Here is a 27,354-nt window from a genome sequence, read left to right on the forward strand (position 1 = left end):
GTTGGACTACCGGTGGAAGTCTAGAAACTATTACACCTTGGGTATAACCTGATAAACACAGTGTAACGAAATTCTATGCCCTGCAGCAAAACAAAATATCAAGGTGATTTTTAAAGTCATGGTGTCATTTATTGACATCTGTTCACCTGCGATATATATTGTATAATTGTAGTATAATGTAGACAACATCTGAAATTTAAATGCTCTTGTTATTCTAAGAAATTTAATCTTGACTACTTTGAGAAGATAGAAAGGTTTATTGAAAACACACTCAGAATTTGTCTGTTTCCTTGCTGATTAATTGCACTACTGAGGATGATGGCTTTTTGTTCACAGTCTAACATTTGGCAATTATGTTGCTATAGAAATAGTGCAAATAGATTTCCTTATTTCTGTCCCATATGATCTTGCCGTACAAAATTGTTAAATCATTTGCATTGTTGCTTTATTGGTGGAAATAATATTTAGCCTGTCCCTTAAATGTCTTCTCTTTTTAGAGCAACATTCGCAAGTCCCGCATTTCTTTATGGCGGAGCCTTTGATTACAGATAGAAAACACTGTATGTATTAGTATGCAAAGCCTGATTTCAGGAGCCTGCAGCAACTAGCTGCATGGTAATATTCACTATATTGTTTTACATTTCAAAGAGGCTTCACAATAAAGTTGTTTTTCACATTCTACTCAAAGTATCAAAATCTCTACAGGGAAAATAAGCTGGAAGTGATTGTCATGAAGTGGGAGCCAGTTTAGAATCAGTGGGTCAGATTTATTATTTGAATGTTAGAATAGCTATTTTAGACACACACAAATATGATAATTCACAGATGGGAAATTATACTCATTAAGTTCTAAATTTACAGTGTGGAGGAAATAAAGACATTTGTAAAAATAAATATATGCCTTTTCAGCATCTTCTTGCATTCTTGTCTAATACTGAATAACTGGGGTACTTTCATTCTCATTCCTTGAATTTAGATTTAATGTCAGATACTAAATACTAAATACTTGATATCAGTTTTCCAGGCCGCAGCATCAACATTTTTGTGGATTAGCAGTGAATACAGATCTTCAAATATCTTTGCTCTTATGCTACTGGTAGTTGGCTGACTATTGTTCAGTGGTTTATTAACTTACTAGTAGCTGTTAGTGAAAATGGGTTATACTTTTTGAACTGTGAAATCAAGTCACTTCATGTGAGTAAGTGGGAAGGGGCTTAGCATATGGATTCTGTCAGCCTCTAGTTTTTTTCCATCAAAGATAATCTTGTAATCTTGCAAACAGGCAACATTAATCTAAATTTCAAATATATACTTCACACTATTTAACAAGTCTAATATAATAAAATGCGGTTGGAACTAGATGATCTTAAGGTCCTTTCCAACCCTAACTGTTCTATGATTCTATGATGACTGAAAAAAAGAACTTTTAATATGCAAGTATGTTCCCTCCCCATTCATTCTGTAACAATAAAAGAACACTGATCCGAATCCTTTCCTTACCACCAGCCATTGCATAGAAGATGGTTGAATCTACAGTCTCTCTGTTGCACGATGTGCTGTAACAGCCCTCTATTTGAAGTTCTGAAACTAAGCCTGTAATGAACATAAGGTTGCTCATGAATGGCTCAGCTGCATGGTGAGGCTCAAAGGGTGGTGATCAGTAGCGCAAAATCTAGCTGGGGACCAGTAAGGAGTGGTGTACCCCAGGGGTCAGTATGGGGTTCAGTCCTCTTTAACTTCATTAATGACCTGGATGGTGGGGCAGAGTCATCAGCAAGTTTGGAGATGACACACAACTGGGAGCAGTGGCTGATACTCCAGAGGGTTGTGCTGCCACCTTGCTGGAAGGCAGCTTGGCAGAAACGGACCTGGGGGGCCACTAAGTTGAATACAAGCCAGCAATGTGCTCTGGCGGTGAAGAAGGTGAAGAGTATCCTGGGCTGCATTAGGCAAAGTATTGCCAGCAGGTTAAGGAGGTGATCCTGCCCTTTATTCGCCACCAGTGAAGGTACACAAGGAGTACTGCGTCCAGTTCTGGGCTCCCCAGTGCAAGAGAGATGAGGACACACGGGAGAGAGTCCAGTGAAGGGCCACAAAGATAATGAAGGGACTGGAGCACCTCCTGGAGGAGAGGCTGAGAGAGCTGGGACTGTTCAGCCTGCAGAAGGCTCAATCTCATCAATGTATATGAATACCTGAAGGAAGGGTACAAAGAAGACAGAGCCAGGCTCTTTTCGGTGCTGCCGTGTGACAGGACCAGAGGCAAGGGGCACAAACTGAAACACAGGAGTTTCCCTCTGAATATCAAGGAAACACCTTTTCACTGTGAGGGTGACTGAGCACTGGAACAGGGTGCTCAGGGAGGTTGTGGATTCTCCATCCTTGGAGGCATACAAAAGCCACCTAAACATGGTGTAGCAGCCTGGTCTAGGTGGCCCTGCTTAAGCAGGGGACTGGACCAGTTGATCTCAAGAGGTCCCTTTCAACATCAACTGGTCTGTGATTCTGTTGACTCGCAGCTTAAAATCTCTTCCTAAAAGGCCAATCAGCTGCTTAGAATTTGGCATCTACTAAATGTAGATCTTTTCTGTCCGAAACGAGTGAAAGTGTTAAACTTTTGCCATTAGAATATTAAATTTTCACAGTTGTTATGTTTGTGTTATTGAGGAAAGACTTAATTCTATTTGTTTACAACAGAAAGATTTACTTAAGAGAACTTGTCTTAAAATACAGTTTGCTAGTCTGTGGTCACCTAGAATGCACAGGCCTATGCTCAACTTCGTGTTCTTGAGCTGGGACAGAGAGCAGGATGAGCCAGCACTGTCCAGATGTCTCCTGGCACTGTTATTATGCAGTATTAACACACATTCTCAATTGTTTTATCTAAAATCCCCTCCATTGTGGGAAAGATGTACAATATTATTGTCTGTGCAGAGTATTGCCAATAGTAACTTTATAGTAATAGTTGAAACTGAATATTTGTACAAGGTGAACACATTTTTTGCTGATAGTTGATAGCGGCCCTGATTCAGCAAAGCACTTAAGCATATTCTTAATTTCACACAAATAAGGTATACTATGGAAGACAAACAGACAGCCTGCATCTATTATTCTAATAAGAGTAAACTTTATTGAATTATGGCTTGCACTAATGGTCTTTCTCCAGTTCATGTACACAATAAAAGGAGCCCTACTGTTCAATTGCAAGAAAATTCATTGCCATTTGTGGTCTAGCCTGCTGGACATACTTTGTCTGATTTATGTGTATAATTTCCATGAGCAAACAATTCCTATGTGAATAGCATGTGTGATTGAGTACCGAATTTTTAAACAGTGTGAAAAAGGGTAAAATTATAGTAGATGGGCCAAATGGGAGTTGTCTTTTTCTATTTTACTCTACACAGATGCAAGTGTATTTCCTAAGAATAACATTTCCAAAAGAAGCAAAGTACGTATAGCCCATATGTCTCTGTAAAGCATCTTTCTATTCCCCTGTTTCAGGCCAGCTGTCCAGCAGGTCAGAACGGCAGAGGGTTGCCCTGGTTTATGTTACTGGGCAGTTGTTCCGTTTTCTGAAAGCAAAGAATTGACAAGAGGAAGACAGATCTAAGCTGTCATGCACTGCCTAAGGAGTTGCATAGGAGCTACTAAATCATTTGAGTGCCTGCTCAGCTGCATCAGTTCTGGGAAATAAAGTGGTCACTGGGCACAAGAACAGCAGTGACAGTATTTTTAATTCCCAGTTTGGGTAGGTAGATCATTAGTTTATGTAAGTGTAGTTTAGGTACAGGAGCATTTTCACAGCAGATTTTTATGAAAAAATAGCTAGTTCTGTGGCTGATTGTAAACTCCCAACCATTTTGTAGTGGTGCAAAGCATGGTTTATGTGCAGATTTTCTCTGCTGTGAGGTCATAATAAAGCTGTGTACAGATAGTACCATCAATTAAAAAATGCTGACTTAAATGGATCTGCTTTTGGGTGAAAATCCTGGTTTGCCATTATAGTCCTACAGTTGGTTGAAATTAATGTTCATAGATTTAATTCATTTTTAACTGTATTTCATGATGGGGAAAATAAGTATATGTCAACCCAAATCTTGCCTGTGCTGAGTTTTGGATATCAATTATAATTAAGATTCTTTTGTTGAAGAAAGAACATATTGCATGAAAAGAGGAAATAGCATTCTGTTATATGCTAAAGTGTAATAATTTCCTTCTGAGAAACTTTAAATTATGTCTGGATCTTTTATGTAGGGTTTCTATACATGCAATATGAACCTGAAACAATCTTGCCCCAGATATCAATACCAGTACTTTTAAATTCCAAAGGTTTATGTGTTCTCTGCATTATTAAACACGTACACTGATGGGGGGGCAGGGGTATGACAGAATGGTGACCTTTTCCCGGTGTTGGTTATGGAATAGGAAGCTGTTGGAAAATGATTGCCACAGAGCTGAAAAGATAATCGGATGCAGTTCATTACTCATCTTGTCAGCTGCTCCTGCTACAAGGGATTGTATCACAAGATGTTAATCTGCTTGTGACTAGATTTCAAAGCAAGCATTTTTATTTTGGAGGGGGTGTAAGTAATTTAACATACTTCAATTTTATTTCATTTCCAGAAGCAGGAGAAATGGAAAATTCCCAATTTAAAGTCTCAGAATGTTAATTGATAAAAATATTAGTACATCCTTGTGGGTTCTGTTATAAAAATATGATGATATGCTACAAAAAGCTATTTAATTGCAGAAGTTGTTCTTTTTAAGCTAATGATGAGGTAGTGTATTCCTTGAGTAGTGGAAGTTAGACCACTAACAGAGTTCGGTGTATTCTGCCAAGATAGCAAGTATAGACAAAAGACAGATTTGCACCAAAAGGAATTCCTTTTACACATTAAATCATTAATCTGGATGTACCCAATGCTCCCATACATTGTCTGCAAGTGAAGATATTTGGTATAAGTGTAGAGGAGGACTAAATTCATAACTTACACTCCACAGATGGGAAGATGACACAAAAGCAATTTTAGCTAGACGACATTTTCTGAAAGTGAAAGGCCCAAAAGAGCAGTTACTTTCTGATACTGTGGGATGTTGCTCACAGTGCTATATGAAGCATGCGGGAAGGCTTACAAACTTTTCGTACAATAAGATGAGCTGGTAGATTAGCTGTGCTCATTTCAGGCAAGCAGGACTGCCCTTTTCCACCTTCTTAAGTCCTTGAAGTTGTACAGCACAAGGAGAGGGACATTGCTATAATTTCCTGCTAAGCTGGAGAAAACCACTCCTTTTGCTACCCTTTGTGTAATTTTCTGTATCAGTTATTTTGAAATGGAATTGCACATTATATTTTAAATAGTTAAATTATAATTTCCATTATGATCTACAGGCACAGATGTAATCTCTATTAGAATACATTATATAAAAAATAAACAGTGAGATACTTAAAAATGCTTTAAAAATAATATATTGAGTTAATGTGTAAGCAACAGAAATTACAAGTTTACACAAAATAAATAAATGGTTTCTGGGTGCTCATGGTTGTGTATGCCACTTTTTACTCCAGCAGGAGTACCTAATGCTAGTGCCTTGCTGTATTGCAATTTTGGTAGCTACAGTCCACCTACTTAGATACCCCCTGGTGTATGCGTAGGCAACAGTATTCTCAAGTTCCTGCCAAAAACTCTTGCACGGTCTTCTGTGTGCTATTAATCAGCAGCTGTATTTCACCTCTAGAGTGACTGCATCTTGACACTGGACAAAGTGTCTTGCATTATAGAAGCAACCAGTAATGACTCCATAGATGGTGTTTTCAGTTGGTCCAAAACTGGGGCATTAATAATATTTTCCCCTAAACATTTTTGGCTGAGTATCCAATAAGTATGAGATGATACTTGAATTTTCCGTGTGAGAAAAGAGAGCTTTTCCCATCTCTTTCTCCTCATACATAATACAGTTGGTTAGCAGAGACGTGAGGGCCTTCAGTACAAAATGCTGATACGGTTAATGAACACCAGTTGCTCAGGCCAGAGGACACAAGGTAATGGGCAGAGGCTTAATTGTACAGCTCTGGCTACTCTACAGATGTTTACATGAGCGCACACATATGTATGTATGTATGACTTTATATTATATATGTGTATATATAGGTACATACAAAAGTTTTATATTTTCACAAAAACATTAAATATTGCCGCATATATGTTACTGTTATTTGTCACCCTGTTGAATCTGACAGTTAAGATAGAAATGTTGATGTGAAGGGACTACATGCAGGTCTGTTTTCGAGACCCTTTAATAATTGCATTTTCTGCTGAGACTGTGACAGAGGTGTAGCTGGTGATTACAGTAATGAAAAAAAGTTGTTTGAAAGTGCTCCGTAAGTATTTTTCCACCTCCATTAGATTATTTAGAAATTGAATTAAGTTACCATGCTGAATAGGCAAACATTGTTCCAGGTTCAGATAGAAAATATGAAAGCTAATTAATTTACTCTATAGTTGATGTGAAAGGCCATTTGTTTTATAGTAGTTTTCATGTTTTAAATGTGAAACGGTATAATGAGGAACTGAGTAATTTCATGTTTATGCTATAGTAATAAATTTACAAAAAACCCAAAGATATTTCATGCAGTGTTCCTTCCAAATCATTGTCTGATACTGTAATTTTATTTTGCCTATTTATGAAAGTCAAGTACAGTTTTACAGAAAATACAAACATAACTATAGAATAAATTGTGTCAGTTTCTAAATCCATTAGTGTTAAAAATGTCAAAAATGAGATTCCATCATCGTAGTTTATTTTAGTATTCTATCTTATTTCTCATACATTTTGTGAGTGTGAATCCAGCAGCATAAAAGATGTTGTCTCTTGATTCTTAACACATGACCCATAAATTTTATCTTTCTTTGAGTATCTGTAGAGGTAAAGGGTGAGGTTGGATGAATTCCTTATCGAATCTCAGAATTTGTGAAAGAATTCTATTGGATAATCCTGGTTTTGGTTTTTTTAAAATCTATTTTTAGGTGTCTCAGTGCACCTTTGACAGATTTTCAGGTTTTATATCAATTCTTTAAGATGGTAGTTTTTAAATTGCTTGTCTTGAAGTTGCAGTCTTACAGTTACCAGAGTCAGTGGAATGCAGTGGTACCATGTTAATGAATGACATTCTGAAAACCTTCATTGCTTCACTTGCTAATGCAAGCAGTTAGATTGCATTTATTTTTTCCTTTTTCATCTGAAGTAGTAATTCAGTTTGGAGTAGCTGGACTTTTATATTTGACAGCTAATCTCCTCTTTGTGGTGCTGGGCAGTGCAGAAGTTGAACCGACACTGTGAAAGGGCTTATGTTATTAACAAGAACTAGGGCTGTTTGCAGAAAAAAAAAATGCTTTTGTTTGCATTTTTCTCATGGTGAAGTCACTGGTGGTGCCAGAAGGAAAGCTGAGGAAATGTATCCCCAACAGCCATTTCAGTGTTGAGCCCTTTGCTTAACATCTTTAGATGTGAATGTTGTGCTTTGATTTAAAACCTTGAAGGTGTCAGAGTGAGCCAGGATAGAAACAGCCAAGTGCCAGCATAAGAGCCTTAGAATTCCTGACATTTGTCATCACTGCTGGCCGTTTCACTTTTTCATCTGATCACTTTTTTCTGATTATCACTATAATTAGTGATTTGGTCAAATGAGTTAATTTATACAGTAGAGTCAATACATTACATGTGTACCATGCAAGGAAGTAAGTGGTTCTGTCCAGCGTGACCTTCCCCTTTCCATGGAAACACTGGACAGCCTTCAAAGCGTCAGCCTTCCATCCGTCTAGTGGGCAGGACAGGAAACCCATCATCTTCTCTTGTATTTTTGTTTTGTACCTCAGACACGCTGATAGGAAGACAGTAAAAGAGAGAAAACAATATCATGGTTTAATGCTTGAGCATAAGTGCAAGATAATGGGGTGAGTAAGAAAGCAGCCTGCTATTTCTTGTATGTCCTTTTTGCAAGAATGCGCTACCATGTTTCCGCTTCTGACAGCCAGCCCTGCTGACACAAGGTGCTGAGGAGTCAGCTGTGAGGTTCACTGTATTTTCATGTGTTTTATGTTTTCAGAAACGGAAAACTGTTCTGTAGGAAGCAGGGCAGTGTGCACTGGTTTTGGTCCCTGGTCGGTGTTTGCAAACATGTTGTAATAACAGTAACAGTAATTGCCATGATGTAGCCAGCATGAGAGCCTCCTCAGAATATGAAGGTCACTGTAGTGCAAAGAGGTTTCCTAACACAGCTCCTGGTGTTTACTGCTTCAGTCTACACTTGTGCCCCAAGAGAGCTGGGAGCATTTCTCTCAGACCTGAGGGAAAATATTCCATTTTAGAGAAGACTGAAGCTTTTATTTTGTTTTCTCCAACTTTTTTTTTCTAGCTTCAAACTTGAGGAAAACTTCTCAGACTTCATTTACTTAGTTTTTATTCTCAGTGATGTTGAAAAGCTTTGGCTGGAAGCATTTGCGTTGTTTAAGATTCTTTGAAAAGACTATGTTTTGAAACTTGTGTTTCTTTTGTCCCTTGCTATCAGGATGGCCAGTCTGATATTTTGTACAAATTTTGGACTGCAGTAACTCAGACGCTTTCTTCTCAGTTTCAGTCAGCAACAGACTGTAAGTATTCAGAATAAATGATTTGCAACGTGTTCATGTTATTTAGCATCTCTCACTTTAGTAAGCCCTTTGCTCATTATCTCCTCCACTGGAACTGTAGCACTGGTTCACTCAGTGCAGGGTCTGTGCATTTAAAACTTGGGTTTGTAACCAGACAGGCTGATCCTCCTAAACTGTGGTTGGATTTTCAGAAATAAATATTTAAATATTTTCTGCTTTGTTACGTATTTATTATCTAATAACAAAAATGTATTTTTGCAACTTTATGAAGAGGTAAAAATGGCCAGAATGGTACATTATGCTTTCCAAAGTGAGTGGGTTTGCTGAATTAAAAGATAGTAGTTTCATTTTGAAGAGCAGTTCTTACAGTCTTTTCTTGTTAAACACAAGTAAAAATCTGATTTTAGACATTTTTGGATACCTTTATAAATAGAAGTTGAGTTTCTTCAGAATTGTGTTTTGTCTAAATATATATGAATGGTTGGTGTTCTGATAATACATCATATTCTGTACATATGTACTGTATAAATAGCACATACAATCAAGGAATATTAAATAAAAATAACATATAAATGTAAGAGTACTATTACTGGTACATGCTAATGCCACATGCAGTTGGGTCATTGGTGAGTTTGGTGCTTTCATGAATACATCCTTCATGTTTGTATACAGTGTCTAAAGTTAATCCTTTGCACATACAGATAAAGTACATAAGATCTGCATTTATCTTTGTGGTCTCAGCTGTTGCATTGGCCCTTCAGAATTTGGTCCTTCCACGCTTTTTAGCAGCAATATGATTTTGAGGAACTATCTGGTGATTCGTGTTGCTCGGTTGCTAAGTAACTAGGTGATCCCGAAAGAAAATGTATTCTTCTTGTGTTAAAACATATTAATTTTACTGTTTGCCTTATACATTACTTCAACATCATTATGTACATACCCAGGATCTCTCATGTTCAAACCGAATATGTGCTATGTGTTTTCAGCACTCGGTTTTAAGACTGTAAAATTGTGACATCAGTTAATGGGATCAATCAACGTTTCAGAAGGAAGGGAACTTACTTTTTGTCTTACATTTTGTCAGCAGTACTTTATCTGACAGCTATTAAAAATATTTTATTACTTATGATTTTTAGTCATGTTTTTTATATAAATGTCCCAAAGGAGTGGTTGGATTATTGAACTGTGAATGTTTTCACTTTGCTACAGCTGAGTTTTGGGGAAACAATGCTTACAGCCAGTAGACTTTTTCATTGAAGTGGCGCATCTGTGTGAGACAGTTAATTTTTAACACACAAATTGTAAGTGAATCCACTGCCATCACTCTCAGACCCATGGATCATATAGATTAGGGAAGGCTAGACAGTATCAGGAAAACAGTGTAAAAATAGGGATTGATGGCTGTTTACAAAGTTTGACAATATTCATGTTCTGCTTTTGTGAGGTTCGGACAGTCTTTGTGACCTAAAATAACCGTGTTTGATAATAAACGTGGATCCTCCAGTATTCAAAATTAGAATATATTTGAGTTGAAAGGATAGGCTGGGTGAAATGGGGCAGATTTCCAGAACCTGAAAAAGCTATGAATGAGTGGAACAGTGTTAATCTCCTAATGTAATGGGAAATCCATAAAATATGAGTGATGTTAGATCGAGATTAACGGTGGTTGCTAAAACAGTTGTACATTTTTCTCATTTCCTGTTACCTGTGGCAAGCCTTTCAAGGCTGAAAATAATGCTGTTTTTTCTGCTGGCTTTGTCATTATTTGACAAGTTTAGGAATTGAATTTTAGGTACCTTGTTTTAAGAAATGTGTATAAATGCATATGCTTCCCACATCAGATTTCTGAAGACTGTGGCTCATAGAAAATACCTTTGTCTATTTTAAATGGGTGTCTTCAAAGTCGCACAGTCCCACACTTTTCCCCCATCAAGCTTTTGTAAGAAAATCTCTAGGTTTAAAGTGTTCTAATCACACTTGGGCCTTAAATGAGTGATAATACTAATAATTAACTTTGATACCACACGCATCACAACCATGATTAGTATCTGTATTGTGCAAAATAAGTTTTCTATGTCCCTTCTTTCAATTGTGGATTTTATGCTGATGCTTTAGATATGTACCTTTGTCAACTGCATTTAATGTGATAATTCATGCCACTTTGAAATTAATTATAAATATTACATTATTAATATTAAAAATAGGATAACACTGTATATAATTCATTTATACAAATGCAAGGTGCAGGTTTATATGTTGGTATGAACCAAAAAATCAGTTTGAACTTAGCAATGCATAGTTCACTGCTTTATTTTGCAGCCTCTATGTTTTTGAAACAAGCCTTTGAAGGAGAATACCCTAAATTACTGAGGCTTTATAATGACTTGTGGAAGCGCCTGCAACAATATAGTCAAAATATTCAGAGGAATTTTAACACGAGTGGAACTACTGATCTCCTTGCTGAACTACAGCAAATGGACGAAGATACACAGGACATATTCATGCAAAAAACCCAAGACTACGAGTATGTATTATGAACTCTAAGGCAATAAAATGTGAAGTTTTTCACCCTGCAAGAAAACAGAATATTTTTAAGAACTTAGTGTAATTGAAATTGTCAGAGTGGGAAAATTTTAAAGGCTTTTTTTTTTTCCTTGCAGTTATTGCTTTGGTACTATTTTAGAGCTGTAGGATTTTCATTAGGTTATACAATTAACAGTGTTGGATTGTCTCATCTTTCATGAGGGCCCTGACTTGGAGTTAGTTTTATCTTTTTGTCTCTTTGGGTGAAAAAAAGAAGCAGAATGATGAAAATTCAGTTTTGTATGTGTAGCAGTAGCTTTCTCTTAATTATACCACAATCATTGGAGCATGACAAATGCTCAGTTTGTTATGATTCACAGTTTTTATGTTTATACATCGTAGAATAAACATGATCTGAGTGGTGGATATCAGAAAGATCAAACAGAAACAGGCTCATCAAGCCTATTAGAACTTCTAGACTTATGTAAGATAAAATGAATATTTTATGTGAGATTTATATTAGCTTAAATACATTCCTGAGCAGTCAGTGGGAGACTTAGTCACTTCAATGGAGGCAAAGTTTGTTTCACCAAACTTCTGACAATGAGGTAAAATGTTTGAGAGCTACTGCTTACGTATTTTCAAAAATAGAACTACTAAAGACTAAAGCTTATTAAAGGTAAATTTAAGAACAGTCTTTCTAGTTGAATCTTTCTATATGCATAATACACCGGGACATACGTTTTTATTTTTTAAATGTATATTTTATACTTTATATCATGTTTTTAAATGCGTCATTGAGTACAAGCTGGCTAATGAAATACGTGAATATAAAAAGGTCTTTCATTGCAGTTCTGGGTATCTTGCTGATATTTTGCAGATGTTTTTATCACTGTTTGTCTCAAAAACACCTTGAATTAGGGATTCCTTGTAGGTCTTACAGAAAGTGCTAAGAACTGTGTTGAACTGCTCCCTGACTTGTTACATGTTTCAAGTGAAAAGCAAGTTGTTACACACTGTCAAAATCTTTTCAAACACACAAGTTTAAAGAGCAGAAAGAAAAGCCAGGTTCAAACCTGAAGTTTGTATGGTCTGGAAGGATTCAATGCTACTGTGTATTTTAATTTAAAATGTAGTAATTTTGTCTTAAACCCACAGTCCAGAAAAGGCCTTGAAAGATTCACTGCAACAATATGAAGCTGCTTACTTGTCAAAATCCTTATCTCGACTCTTTGACCCCATCAATCTTGTTTTCCCTCCTGGAGGTCGGAATCCTCCTTCTTCTGATGAGCTTGACAGCATCATTAAAACCATAGCCAGGTATGCACATATGAAATGTAATCTTCAACATGTTTTTTTCTCATAACAAATTTAGAAATGAGACTTCCTCATCAGTAAAAGGTTGATTGCTCTTTAGTTATGAAACTGGTTCTTAAATTGTGGGGTCCAGAACTGCACACAGTGTTCAGAGTGAGGCTTGATCAATGCTGAATACATAGGATAATCACCTCTTTATTATTACTTATAATCTATTATTAAGGCTTTTTCTTGTTTTTTGTTTTGTTTTTTTTTCTTGGAATAACTGGAATTTTAATTTAGATTTTACTGTTTAAGCTTATAAAACATCAGGAAGAGAATCTTAATGCATATTGTAAATGTCTGGTATCTTTATTATTCTGACTGTGTCAAAGCCCAAGCAACCAGGGTTGCTTGGCTGCAGGTGATAATACGTGATGTAAATATTCTGTTAGAGTGAAACAGCAAGATAATAGATAAAGACTACTATTCCAGGTAGCATTTGTGAAATGAGATGCTTAAATTAACAGTGGTGTATTTTCTCTCGTAAGGTTTTGGTAAGGAGTACTCTGTTTAATACAGTCTGAAAATGATGGGCAGTATTGACTGTTGTGACTGTGTCTCTGTGTGTGATATTAAATAGACACTGTACTTTGTGACTGGGAGTTTCATGTGCTCAGAACATGCCTATTGATGTGGCTATTGATGGCTATTTTGCTCGGTGGAGAGGAGAAGGGAAAACAACATGAAAATGATGAAATTTCAGCTGAGTTTTCCAGAGTGACCCTTAGCTAATAATGTTGGTGGCCCTTTGTTGTTCTCTGAGAAGGTTATTCCTGTGCCAGGGTGCCTAGAGTCTCTCTGGTCTTGGGAGAGGTTAATCTTATCAGTAGCAGCAGGATGGCCTTTGTACTTGTCTGTTTTCAGTAGAGCATTTATGAATGCAGTCCCAACTGATGGAGATCGGGGGGGGGTTTCCATGAACAAGAAATACCACAAGTGATTTAGAACTCTTTTTCTCCTTCCGTCTGTTCTCTGTCATTCCTCTGGGGCCTCTGTTACTATAAAGGATTGCCTAAAACACAGCTTATTAGTTGTGTCAAGCTAAGGCGTCCCCTGGGTATTTCTGCACAGCTCATGTAATTCCAGAGTTGAATGACTGTGTATTCACCTGTAATGTTTGAAGGCTGCTGCCAAAGCTTGAATGTAGTTAATTGCAGTCAATATTTTTGAATGGCTTACTAATAGTGATTTCATACTGAAGTGTCATTCCTAAACTTTGCTCATTTTTAGTAGAATAGGAGCACTGCACATAAAATTCCCAAGTGACTTACTAAATTGTAAACTGAATTACAGTGCGTAGAAAGACTTGGTTGTATGTGCTACTCTCTTGAAACTGACATGCCACGTAGCTACGTGTTCTTAGTTATTTCTTTATCAATTAAATACAGCATTGTTCAGTTGTTAATTAAGATTTGTAATCTTTGCTTCCAGTGAGCTAAATGTGGCTGCTGTTGATCCAGACCTGAGTCTAGCTGTGGCAAAAAATGTTGCAAAGACCATTCAGCTCTACGGTGTAAAGTCTGAGCAGCTTGTAAGTAATTTTAAATTTCTAAGAACTTAAGTTTTTCAGTGTCCAATGTTCTTGGTTTTGTAGATTTACAACATAATGATAAAACAATCTAGATAGATAGACAAAACCTTGGAACTGGCTTTTCATAGTGCTTGGAAACATTTTCTGTTAAATTCTGCCTTCAGATAAACACAGTCTATTGAAAAGAGTAAAACTTGTCTGTGTCACTCAACATTGAATTTGCCATATGAATTTAAAAAAATCAAAATCATAGATGTTGTTAAGTGAAATTGAAACAATTCAATTCAGTTTAATCTTTATCAGTGCTTGATATTCCATCAGTTACATGATATATTGTGTTTATGGTGTTAAAATCTGGACATTTTTTCCATATATTTATTATTTGCCGTATATTTAGCTGACCCTTGATTGATTTGCATTTGTCAGATGCTTCCAGTAGTTTGCCATGCACTGTTATCTAGTGCTAAAATGAGTAGAGGAAGGATCTCCAAAGCCTTATCCTTTGGATAAGGATCCCCCAAAAGCCAATGGATAGCACAGTGAATGTCATTGTCGTATGAAAAAATAATTTTCAAGATCAACAGTTTTTTCATAATCTGTTGGTGAAATTTTAATGCTTTTCTTATGAAGAGATGAAAATTAATTTTTGCAATATGCAGACCCCCAAGAAATGACTATTTGTATTTGTAAACAAGATTTTCATTTAAACAACATCAATTCTGAAAGCAAACTCAGACTCCAGTGACATTGATTACTGTATGTTTCATTTAAAGAAAGGCACTTGCTTACAATTTTTTGTAATGATCGGCTACAAAACGTTGCAGCAATTAAGTTAGTATGGGCTCTTTTTACCTCTGAGAAACCTGCTGTGCATGAATAGCTTGAAAGACATTGAAATTCACTAACGCATACGTTGTTTACTGTGTCTGTTGGATGAACTATATTGGGAGTTTGCAAACTAATGTATGGAAGAGGAATGTATGTGAAACAGTCACGAAGGCCATAAAGAATATTTAAAAATATGTTTACATTATTTTGCTATATATTATGAGTGTAGTCCTTAAGTTGGGTCTTCTTTTAAAGGCATTGAATTGTAGCTCCATAATTTCAGAGTGAAATTTGCTCCTGAAAGAGATCAGGATTTTTAGTAGGTTGCGAGAGTCGTCATGAGTAAAAAATATTACACTTGTGTCTCTATTTGTCATGGAGTGTAGTGTCAGGTAGTGGCATTCAGCTGGGAAAAAAAAGACCTATCAGCTGTAACTGTGAAAGCACCAGGGTCTATTGTGCTCATCATCTCTGTTAGAGTTTGAACCTAGCCAGTGGCTTGTTCGAAAGTGTACATTGTTTTGTGATCAGCCAGATGGCAAATTCTTAAGAAACCCTTAAAAAAAGAAGGATATGTAGAAATAAGCTGACAAGTATATGATTTGTGGCTTTGTATTAGCTGACCTTAAACGAAAAGAATGTAGGAGTAAAGGGGGAGTCTGAACTTCTTGAATTTGGCAGCTGAAAATAAAACTTTGAAAAACTGACAGGATTAGTCAAACTGGCAGAATGACCGTGACTGTCCTTCAAGAATATACCTGCACATTGTAAACCAGTATCAGGTATGTATTGCACAGCTACGTTTTACTACTTTTTTTTAATTCTCCTTACTGATACGCTGGTTACAAAATTAAGACCTGGAAGGACTCAACACAGTTGCCAAGGCATGGATGTGTAGTGCAATGTTTAAAGTGCTAAAATATCATGCCTTGCTTCCACCCACCTGTCCAGAAGGGCATGGCTCTCCCGCTTGTCACGTGCCATGCTTATGCCAGCCTTGTGGATATAATCTAGAACATTTTAACTTCTTTTTACACCTGTTTTTGGGCAGACAGATTGGGCCTGAAATGTGTACCATATGTAGAACAGGAGCTATGTCAGACAGCACTGTTTGATTATGTTTTGGTGGTGTAGCCCAGAATGCAATCTTAATTCAGTCTTGCAATCTAGCCGGCAATGATAGCTTTCTAAAGCTGAGAAGGGTGACCATGTAACATTTCCGCTCAGATAGTTCATTTCTGATGGCTGTAGTAGAGCAGTGCTAAAGATGGAAATGTAATTTCCTGGAGAAATTCACAATTGCGTTCTCTCCCAAATTAAAAGTAAACAATAGAGTCTCAAAATTCTCAGTGAAGGAAGATTGTGAAGGGGTTGCATTTACTACTCATTATTAGATTATTATTTTTTTTTAATACTGTTGTAATATTGCAGGTAGAATTGAATAGTGAAAAAACGAAATTTGCAGTCATAAAAGTGTTGAGACATTCTGATATCATTGGTTTTACTTATTCAATTTGAGAACAAAATAAATTGCAGTTCACTGAGATTTCATTGCTGTTTCTCCAGTTAGCTTTAGACAGGACAAATATCAAGGAAAGTGTTATTCAAGACTCAAAGATTTTACATGTGAGTAAAAGCAGCTTCCAGCAATCTGTACATGTAGTACTAAAGCAAAAACAAGTAAGAAAAAATGGCCTTTTCCTGTGAATCCAAACCATGTGTTTGTGTTACTTGTGACTTTGTACACTGCTGGCTTTTGGTTTTCAGCTTTCCCCACACCAAGAACTAGCTGTTGCTGTGCCTGAGATCTATTCTCGTATTAACCAGTTCAAATGATTTCAGAGAAGATATAAATAACTGTTAGTGAGCAGTAGATAGATATATTCAGCTGTTGGGTGAATCTTCAGCTAACCGCTTGCTGATGCTTGATGTGCTTGGTGTATGCCATGAAGCATTCAGAATTATTGTTCTAATTTCACTCAGTGTAATTGCAGATGTTCTTACCATAGAGGTTGAAGGGATAATTATACATTACACGAAATTTAAAAAACAGTATTTCTGTTAGTTTAAGAGTATTACCTTTCAGCTTCACCACCCATCCTGTGCATTGTTAGGTGGTGCTGAGGAAGGTTGCTTAGTACATTTTTTCCATGCCATTATTATATTGCCTCTACTTATTCACATTTTGCCTAATCAGATACTGCAATATTTCAGTTTAGTTACCATTTCTACATCCTTCTCATTCCATACTGGAAGAGAGATTAACAAATCTGATCATCATGTTTCGGTTAAGAGCAAAAACTTTCCTCTTCTGCATTTCCACATTGTAGTCCATCGCTTGCTTTTTAACATAATAGGGGCTTACTGAGCCAGATTTTGTCCACTTGCCACTTTGTCATACAAGTGAGGTAGCCTAGACAGGAAAAAACCAGAACACTAAGAAAGAACACTATCCTTTCTCCTTGATTTAAGAGTTTTCCACAGGGGTCATCCATTCCCATTTGCAAATAACTAAAGTTATCTGTCTTGACTGACACATACAGCATGTTGTGTTCTTGTTTAACTGGCCAGTTAAGGAATATGGCTCTTTCATCAGATGTTGACAGTCAGTATGGTGGAGGGAAGAGATTAATGAGAAATCAGTAAATTGCATTGAAAACAAACTTGAGTAATTTGGTTTTTTTTAAAAAATCCATGCTGCTTAACAAAAGACAGAAGCTCACAAATCTGCCTCCCAGAGAAAGTTTTACCCATTTGTATAACCGATAGTTGAGAAGAGATATAAAAGACAGCTTGTATCTCAACATTTCATTACATGCCTTTGAAATGGCAGCAGTAATTGCATAGCAGGATCCTCTAGCGCAGTGGGCTCTAAACTTTCTCGGTCATGCATATCTATCAGTATAAACATTTTGAGCATGCACCCCCCAATCTATTTATAAATTATATACATGTACTATTGAAGTTCTGATTTTTATTTCCTGCACCCCAGTGGATTGTCTTGCATAAAGCCTGTGATGCATACACCTCACTTTGAAGACCACTGCTCTAAGGTAATGCTCTGCTGTAATCTTCCATAATAAGAAATGAACAGATTTCAGCTGTCAATTTTTGGAAAAGTTGCCTGGTTGATTGCAGAAGTCTTTTAAATTCGTGTTTGATTTTGTTCATATGCTACTTTAAATCAGATTTCTCATTTATTTGTATAAAGATGAAAATGATAGTCACTTGTGGATTGAAAGTGAGACAAAACTGTATTTCCTCAGTTAATTACGTGTATTTTTGTCATTTACTGAACTGATTTTTAAAGGTAATTGAAATGTTGTGATTTTTCTCATTATTAAAAATCTCTTCATTGCAACTTTGTGGTCACTATGTTTTGGTTTGCCTGTTAATTAGAGCTCTTTCTCTTACTGATACTTAGAACTGGATGTCTTGCAGAGAGAAGTCATGAAACATTGAGGGTTAAAAGCTCTAAAAGTTTACAAGATCATAGTTTCACCAAAAAGCAGAAAAATCAATTGCAAGATCCATTGTCCTCATAGAGATTGAAGATGGAAGAGCCCTATTTGGTCATCTAGTCTATTCCCTTCCCAGCACAGGACTATTTCAAACAATATTTATTGTTGGGGTTCTTGTGGCATTCTTTCTGCTTTTATAGTGATGATTTTAGTTACCTGAATTGAAGTACTGTATGTTCTCTAACTTTTGTACTATTTCTGCTCAGCTTGGCATGTGGGTGGATTGAAATACACTAACACACCCACCAAATGCACATAGATGGTATGTGTTGTGCTATGAACATGAAAATGCAGCTGTTCAGAGAGTATGCAATTTTAGTACTTTTTGAACCTGGACACCTCTGCTAGTTTCCTCCCTAGAGTTATAGTCATCCTGTCAGACTGTCTTTATTAGTTGCAGTCAGAGTCCCACAGCAATCCTTCCTGTCCTGTGGAGGCTGTCTTGCTGCCGTCTCCCACTTACAAAGCATCACTGTAAGAGACAAAGTGGCCTGGTATCTTTTGGCCAATAAACAAGCAAAGCATGTTTTGCAGAGGCAGGATTGTAAAAGTCAGTTTGCCCACTTGCTTTTCAAGAGCAGGTGGGGTGATTATGTTGGCAACTTCTGGTGGATCAAATCAAAAAAACATTTTTGTATGTGGATATCTATTGGTACGATTTAGGCAAACACAAACTCACTGTGCTGTGCTCCCAGATGGCAGGGCACATCTTAGCTCCACTTCAAGCCAAGCTGACCAGCTCAGCCTTGGAACCTTGCTGAGCACAACACACTCATTCAGCCTGGAGCATGAGCACAGCAAGTTCATGTCTGCTTGAAGTACAGGCAAAGCAAGAATCTGCATGGCCATATCATACGAGGCAGATTTATCCTGAGGTTACGGTAGGTAAGGCTAAAATCAGTGGGAGCTGTGATTGCCTATAATTGGAGAGGTTCCTAAATATGGAATATTGTATTTTATGGAGTAATATGTTTCAGAAAAGTTTGTCTAAAGAAGGGATCTTTCCAACCGACAAGAGGCTGCAGGCAGATGATATAATGGAGATCTTTCCTATTGGCAGACTTATAAGCAGTCATAAAGAGGGAGCACTCAGAAGATGGAGAAGGAGAGTGGGTGTAATGAGGGAGGAAGGAAATAGAGATTTTGAATTTATTCTTTTTTATTTCCTTAACTAAATGTGGTTGGATTTGTGTCATACATTTTACTAAAGCTGATGAATGAAGTAGAGGCCTGAAATACAGGCTCTGGGTGGAGTTCTGGGAGACCTACTAATCTATCCTTTGCCCGCAGCTCATGATAGAGGCTTGGCTTCCCATCGGGATTTTACCCTGGGCAGTGTTTGTGGAATTTTTTGCTACCAGGTTTGCCTAGTGTAAGTGTCGTGGTTCAAGCGCTGAACCCAGGACAGTAAGCCACTTGGAAATTTTTAAGCACTGTACAGAGAGCACAGTCCTTCCTGGCATTTTGAAGAAGTCTTGCCTGACCTCCTTAAGAAAACATAAGGTAACACTTGGTGTTATTTATATATTTAAGAGGATCACAGAATGGTTTGGGTTGGAAAGGACCTTAAAGATCATTGAGTTCCAACTCCCCTGCCATGGGCAGGGACACCTTCCACTGGAACAGGTTGCTCAAGGCCCCATCCAACCTGGGAGATTGAACACTGCCAGGGATGGGGCAGCCACAGCTTCTCTGGGCAACCTGTGCCAGTGTCTCACCACTTCTTCATAGTGAAGAACTTCTTCCTAGTATCTAATCTAAATCTACCCTCTTTAAACATTCAAAGTTAAATTTTCAAAGTTAAATTGCTAAAGACCCAGTAATAGAAGTGAATTTTGAAATTGAAGAAAAGACATAAGTGTCACAAAAATTAGAATCCCCACACCAAGGTTCAAATAATTGTCCCATATCCTCAAAGGGCAGGACATTGATGCACAGATGGAAGACCTCTGGTACTGGACATATCAAAAGGCAAAATGAGAGAGAATGTGCTATTCTGATCTTGTAAGCAGTGGACCACTGTACACATGGGGCACAAAATCTCTATGGATTTTCTTTGGTGAATGAGTTTTTTAGGTTCTGGGTTGTTTTCGGGGAGAAGTCACCATCAGCTGAGATCTGTGATAGAGAGTAGGCATCCTCTTTCTCAGTATCCTGGATCTCAGTAGTATATTGAGATTTATTTACGTTTACTTAACTATATATCTGAGTTATGTAATGTTATGCATGGTTTTAGAAAGTGTACCAGTCGCAGAGTACTAGAGCAGTAATATCAGAAGTAATATGCAGGTATTCTGCCAAGTACAAAAAGTTTCTTGGGAAGTAACTGGGAAGTGCTTTGATTTAGCCTGGTGGTGTTTTTTTCAATGCAACAGTGAAACTGGATTTCAGATCTTGTAAAACAATTCTGAATATTTAATTGGATTAATGTTTAAATGCAAAGTGACTCTGACATTAAAATTCTCTGATTAAAACTAATGTACATTGTTTCTAAACTTTATTTGTTCTGAGGGTTTACTGAGGTCTACTTTACAATAACTGGTACTAAATATTGTAACTGGGACTATTATTGTAAAGTATTATCTGTCATAATGATGAATAATATGTACTTGATGACAGATGGTTTTAGTGCATTATTGTTTAAGAAAGTAAATACTAAAAAGGAGCATAAAAAGTAGAAAACCTTAACAATTCATTGTTGTTTCAACCTTTCCACTGGAGTCAAGTGGTTATATATCCTAATCACTCTCTGTTTGTCCCCAAACGGTCTGTATTTTCTTTTGAAACAGCAGATAGGTGTGGAAGGAAAAAATGTGAGTAAATAAATATGTAAATGTGAGTAAAAGATGAGCTTTGTCTCATCTTGTCTGAAGGCAAATTTGTATCATTGAGGCTTGTTCTGAGTAGTGTTGGCCTCACTTCAAGGATCAGCAAAGCATCTCTGTTTTAGCTGCAGAAAGACTGTGTATTAAATTGCTTCACACTGTCACCTTGATGTTTATGCTAATGTCTGCGTCTCAGTTGAGAGTACAAGGTCAGTAAAGGTTTATGACTGACACTCAGGACTTAATTGCCATCTTAGCTGTGAACCCTCTTGGTCTCCAACATGGGCATAACAGCACTGTTTGTGCTAGTGAGCAGCGGGTGCCAGGTCAGTGCTGAGCACCATGGCCAACGTGTGCAGGACAGCCTGCCTTGCAGCTGTGGTTGCCTGCCCGTGCCCTGCTGGGTACAGCCCTCAATATTGCCTCTCCTGAGGCATGGATGGAGATTATTTGTGAGAGGAGTTGTTGGTGCAGGCCACTAAGTTGCTAATGACTGTCCTAACAACTTAGTGGTACAGATAGATGATCACATACCAGATCCAGGAACCTTTCCTGGCACTGTTCAATTTACTGCTATGGGTGTAGCCAGTATGTGAATGAGACTGAACGAGAGCAATGTGCAAAATCTGTTCAAGAGGAAGCTTAAAATGCTGACAGATCAGGGTGATTTTTTTCTTGCATCTGGAATTCATACTTTCTTATTTCAGATGTAAATAAATCTCTGTAAGGCAAAAGTTAGGAAATGCTTCTATAATAACATTGCTTTTGGTCTTAAGATTTTCTTAGATTGCCAGAGCTTCAAAGGATATGCTTTTCTAAACATGTTTTTCTATCTGTAATGCTTGTCAGCCATACTCGACTTATTTTCAAATAGCATTGAAAACCTTGAAAAGAGCACAATTGTCTGTGGTGTTGTGGCTAGTTGGTAACTCCAAATACTGCTGGAGGGGTGCAAGAAAACTCTTGGGTATTAAGTCTGCTCAGGAGTTCAACACTTCCCTCGGGTAGCCAAATATTTCTTTGAGCCAACTCAGATGACATCTTTCTGGATGCCAGTGCAACCAACCCCTTCTGTAATTTAATATTCTATTTTTAGTGAATGTAATGGATGGAGATATAGGCTGAGGAGCATCTATCTATCTGTCATGTTCAGATATTTTTAGAGCACAGATCTTTGTAATGCTGATCAGCACCAAATGCATTGCATAAGATTAGCATCAAAATATATACAATGGAAAGTCAGCTCTCTGCAGTTGTTCTTAAATTATTTTTAGTATTGCCCACAAATCTTGTATGGCTCAGTGCATTATCCTGCCACTGTGCTCTGTCTCTACTCTGTAGGAATCATTTTTAAAGATGATTTTCTCTTCTCTTAGACCTTTTCAATCACAGGTCTCCTTCCTGAGGCTTCAAATAAGATAGTCAGTGATACATTACGAGGATTTTAATAAATGCCCACTTTCCACTAGGACTGAAACTGAGATAAGCATTTCATCTCTCATTGTCCTTCAATCCAGTTTATATTTGAACTTGTGATTTGCAGGTGCAAGATTCCAAATTCTGCATTACTTACATCATCGGCTACTGTTGTGTTCTTTAATGCTGCTTGGGTGGCTTAATCTTTTGCAGTTACCCATAATGATCTTTCCAATTTTCCACTTTTAGTGGATATTCAGAATTAATATCTCCTTATTAAATATCTCTGGTCCCCTAGCTAGCCATTCAGAATGGGTTGGAATAGATTATTTGGGAGATTTTTTGAGTTTAAAGAGGCAAACTGTGAGAAAACAGCTCATGTTCATCTCACAACACAACTAGAAAATCTTATTTTTGTCTTTCAAATTTTCTTCAAAAAAGAAGATTTTATCTTCTTATCCTTCCATTCGAGTGTGTTTAAAAACTACTTTGTAATTACTGAGGTTTAAAATAGATCTTAACTTTCTGCACATCCATCCCATCATCATAACGATTTGTGATATTGTGGCAGATGAGTCTTGATTTTTTTCATTATTTCTTTGTGGGTTTATGGTGCATGTGACATAGGACAGTCAATAGAAAACAGTCTGCTGTTTGGTTTTGGTGATGTAGTTTTGAAAGTGTGATTCTGTCATGCCATGACTTCACAGATCTTCCAGGATCTTTCTTCCTGAGATTACAACTAGATGTGCTGTGATTCTGGGTTATATTTTTACTGTTTAAAAACAATCTGTAATTTATTAATGCTTCTCCGTACCTTGTAAACCTTGTTGCAATAAAAAGTATGAGGAAAGAAAATGCTAGAATGCCAGGTGGAATAGAAAAGTAACAATTGATTCAGCTTAAACTCCGAGTTGAGAAAGAGACAGCATCTTTACAAGGAATTTTTGTAATGTCATTTATAGAAGAAAAACTATCTGTCATGCTTGATCAGGGGAATGAAGATTTAAATAAACTGTTTTCAGTGGGTTATTTAGATGATAAGCAATATGAATGGCATATTTTTGTCTGGAATCTAAAAGGCTAAGTGTATTATAACTGATCCAGAAACTATATTGAAATATTGAACGCTTGGTTCAATCATGAAAATGTTAAGAAAAGCAAAAATATGAGGGAAAATGAGATTTAAAAGCTGAAATGGTAAAGATAAAATGATGTAACAGTTTGATGAGAAGGATCAGTTCTTAGTTTTCTCTGAGTTTCAAGGAGATGATAGGAATATTTTCTGAATCTTTGATTCTATACTTAGAGGTTGACTAGGGAAAGGCAGAGGGGCTGGACTAAACAAGTTCTTCATTGATTGTGCCCCTGTCTGTCCAGTAGCAAGGAAAAATAATGTGTTGCAAGAAAGAAAGATGCTGATCTAAGAGGACTATACTTCTGGTTTCTTCTTAGAGAAATGAAAAAAATCAAGACCTCACTTACGGGTGAAAGCATTTGTCAGGTTGGCTTTAGTCATACATATTCCTAAGGAGAAACGTACCTTACACCAACCAAAGACACTGTTTTTCTCATTTAATGTGTAGAAGTTTCCCAAATGAAATATGCTATAGTAGCAAGAAAATGGATGTGAGCTGCATCTCCTTTAGGATGTTTACTAAATCTTTACTGATATAGCTATGAGATCTGGGGTATCTGTGTTGCTGGTTTTTTGTCCACCATCCTCTTATCTGACATAGCTAAATTTAACTAGATGAATAATTGAACAAAGTGAGGAGAACAGGGTGGAGGGGGGAGAGAGAAAAGATTTCCTGGAATAAGATTCTTCCAGTGAAGGGAAGATACTGTTCATACACTGGAATTTTGGCACCAGATTTAAACTCGATCAAATTTGTGAGACCTGTGATAGTTTTGAATTGAAAAGCATGATGAATTCTCATTGTAACGATATAAAGTGAATTTCTGATTGCCTTTTTTACTATGTGATCTTATAAGAATTCATGTCTTGCATTAGGTGGTGTATATTGAATTGTGAGCTTTCATTTGTGGGTGAATCACTATTCAGGACATTTTCCAACAATGAGATTTGTCTGACAGTTCCAGGCAAACTTATCTAGTCCTCCTGTCTAAATGTCGGATATTGTGAACTTTGGATGGAAGCATGAAATGTAATAGGCTCACAAATCATCAAGAACTGTAGTGAAATGACACTTTGGGAAAGGTTTTCTGTAAATAACGGGTCAGTTACGATGGTGTAAGTGTAAGTAATGTGAAAGATTGTATTTTCCTTGCTTCTTTTGGAGATAATGTGAACTAATTGTATTATACCACTATCTTGAAGACATGGTGTTACTGTCATTGAAAAACTTGTATCTGTGCTATTTAAATGAGAGACCCCCCAAAATATGAATTCAATATTTGGCACATTAAAAGAATTCATTAATAGGTATTTAAATAGAATACGTGGGAGGCTATTATATTCTAAAATAATTTCAGAATAATTACTATTTCACTGTACTGTAATAAAAGCTAAAGATGGCAGTAGGTCTAATTTAAAAATAATAAGTCAGTTAAGGTTTTGTAATGGAAAGATGAGAAGAGTTTTGTTAAAACAGTCATTAGGAAGCCATTTATATTGGTCAGAGAATACATAAAGATGTCTAGCTGATAAGTTACTTAGAAAAGTATTTTAACTTCTAAAAATTGAAAAAATCTAGAGGAGAAAGTTGCATTAAAAAATAACTTCATGAAACATTTTCTTCATTCTCGTGTTGTCTTTTGCTGGTTAGATCGTGACTCACATAACAAATGTGTGATTCTTTACTTTTTTTTTTTAAAGAGATACTGGCTAAACTCCAGAAAAAAATCATCCAAGCATTAAAGGCTGGTTTAGAGGGTATGATGTACTTCATTTTATCTTTCCGGGAAAGTGTTTAAATGACATCTTTAGATCTAGCATGTAATTTTACTAACAGGTAGAAAAAGCAAGATTGCACAATCTGCACAGTATTTTGTTATAGTGTGCTCTAGGTTATTTCCTCCAAATTAAATTCAGTGATTCAGAAATAGATTTAGTTATATATATGTTGATATGGTAAAGGCTTTGGAATTTTGCAGTTTTGGATCAACTCTAATGGGAGCTGGACAATGTAAAGCTCATTTATAACCTTCTGCAGCGTAGGGTATTCTAATCTCAGTTAACGCCTGGGCTTGATACAAAAAAAGGCAGATGGCAATTAAATAAGTTAATTGTATTTTTTATGTGTAGGTGAATATCATCCTATCATGTTGGACCCGTCTCATATGTCTTGGGGATGGATGCCTGCTCTTCACTTCTGGATTCTCAGTACTGCATTCTCAGTAGTTGGTTGGGACCAACAGCTATTGGGATGACATATAAAATATAATTAATCATTCAGACATTGATTTGGCAAGCATGAAAAATTCAGTACACTCTCATAGTCAGAGGTCTCTAAAAGAGCTGGGTTTAGGTGCTTTCTGATAGCATAGTTGTTTAAAGCATCTCAGTATTTAAGGACAATGAACCGTTACTTACTTTTGATTACCTGTACAGTGCTTTTCTTCTCAGATAATTCATATGTTTAGAAATAGATGCTGTCTTTCCTGTTACAGAAAGACCATTTGCTGTTTTCCTTCCATTTCTTCTGCTTTTGAAAATATTAAGGAAGAAAGAAAAAACAGAACAGAAATATACCTGAGGGAGCAGTTTGATGATTGCTGTTATTCTAGCATGAATTGTATGAGCATGATGTTCAGTCTTCTTTCTTGGTCAAGGACTCAGCAGTCCTTTAGATTTTTTCTTCCCAAAATAACGATTGTATTTTGTGTGAGATTTTGATGCCTTCACCATGAAGCTTCTTTTCTAAAGTACAAAATTAAACAAATTAAGGGAAAAAAAAAAAAAAGATGTTCTGGAATCTACAAAAATGTCCTGAGGGTGCAATATAGTGCAATGTATATGGGTTCATGTACATTTTAGGTTATTGCTTGAACTCACAGCTTTCCTCATGTACTGAAATATTTCTTCTTCTTTGAAATATTGAAAGTCATTCCAAGAACATAAATTCTTACTTACAACTTACTCTTAAATTCTTAAATTGTAGTTGGTTTTTTTTGTTTGTTGTGGGCTTTTTGTGTGTTTGTTTGGTTTTGGTTTTTTTTTTGAAGCAGAACATTGGTTTTATTTTATCTGCATCAGTCAAGGACCTCATTTGCCCCAACACATTCATTCAAATCCTACACTTAGAACCTCTAAATTATGCCTCTTCTTTTTGCAGATTGTCCTCTAGGTAGCCAATAGGTGACATAGCCAGTGGAGGTCAGATTGTTATGTATTTTTCTGCTAACAGTGTCATGCTTTTACAAAAAGTAGCAAACTTATTCTAGTAAACATTTGTGTTTCTTAGGTGGAAAGAGACTGTAACTTCTGCCATATGGAAAACATTAAACCTAATAGTAAATCATCCCAATTATTTGTAGCTTGTGGGAGAAATCCCAGGGCCAAGCCCTATTGACTCAGAAATTCTGTAAATGGATTCTGTGCTTTATAAGTTGTTATGATCAGGCAGGAAGCCAGGTGCCAGATGGATTGATTGCTTTCTGCCAGAGGTATGGCCACATCAGCTGCCTCTATTAGGAATGTATTTATTCTTGAAAATGTCAGCTTGACAATTGGAGGTCAA

At 36.7% G+C, this 27,354-nt stretch overlaps 1 protein-coding gene across 1 annotated transcript in view; it reads left to right on the plus strand.

The window, feature by feature from the left end:
* The window catches only part of LOC104409212 (conserved oligomeric Golgi complex subunit 5-like), a gene marked incomplete at its 5' end in the record, with an annotated part of 103,235 nt that overhangs the window by 48,506 nt on the left and 27,375 nt on the right, over positions 1-27,354 (plus strand). The window contains 4 exons of the mRNA XM_010019019.1: positions 8,567-8,648; positions 10,968-11,172; positions 12,330-12,491; positions 13,962-14,061. Coding sequence (XP_010017321.1) covers positions 8,567-8,648; positions 10,968-11,172; positions 12,330-12,491; positions 13,962-14,061 — 549 coding nt within the window. The remainder of the gene's footprint in view (positions 1-8,566; positions 8,649-10,967; positions 11,173-12,329; positions 12,492-13,961; positions 14,062-27,354) is intronic.

Source organism: Nestor notabilis, unplaced genomic scaffold, assembly GCF_000696875.1.
Source record: "Nestor notabilis isolate BGI_N333 unplaced genomic scaffold, ASM69687v1 scaffold10287, whole genome shotgun sequence".
Classification (NCBI taxonomy): domain Eukaryota; kingdom Metazoa; phylum Chordata; class Aves; order Psittaciformes; family Psittacidae; genus Nestor; species Nestor notabilis.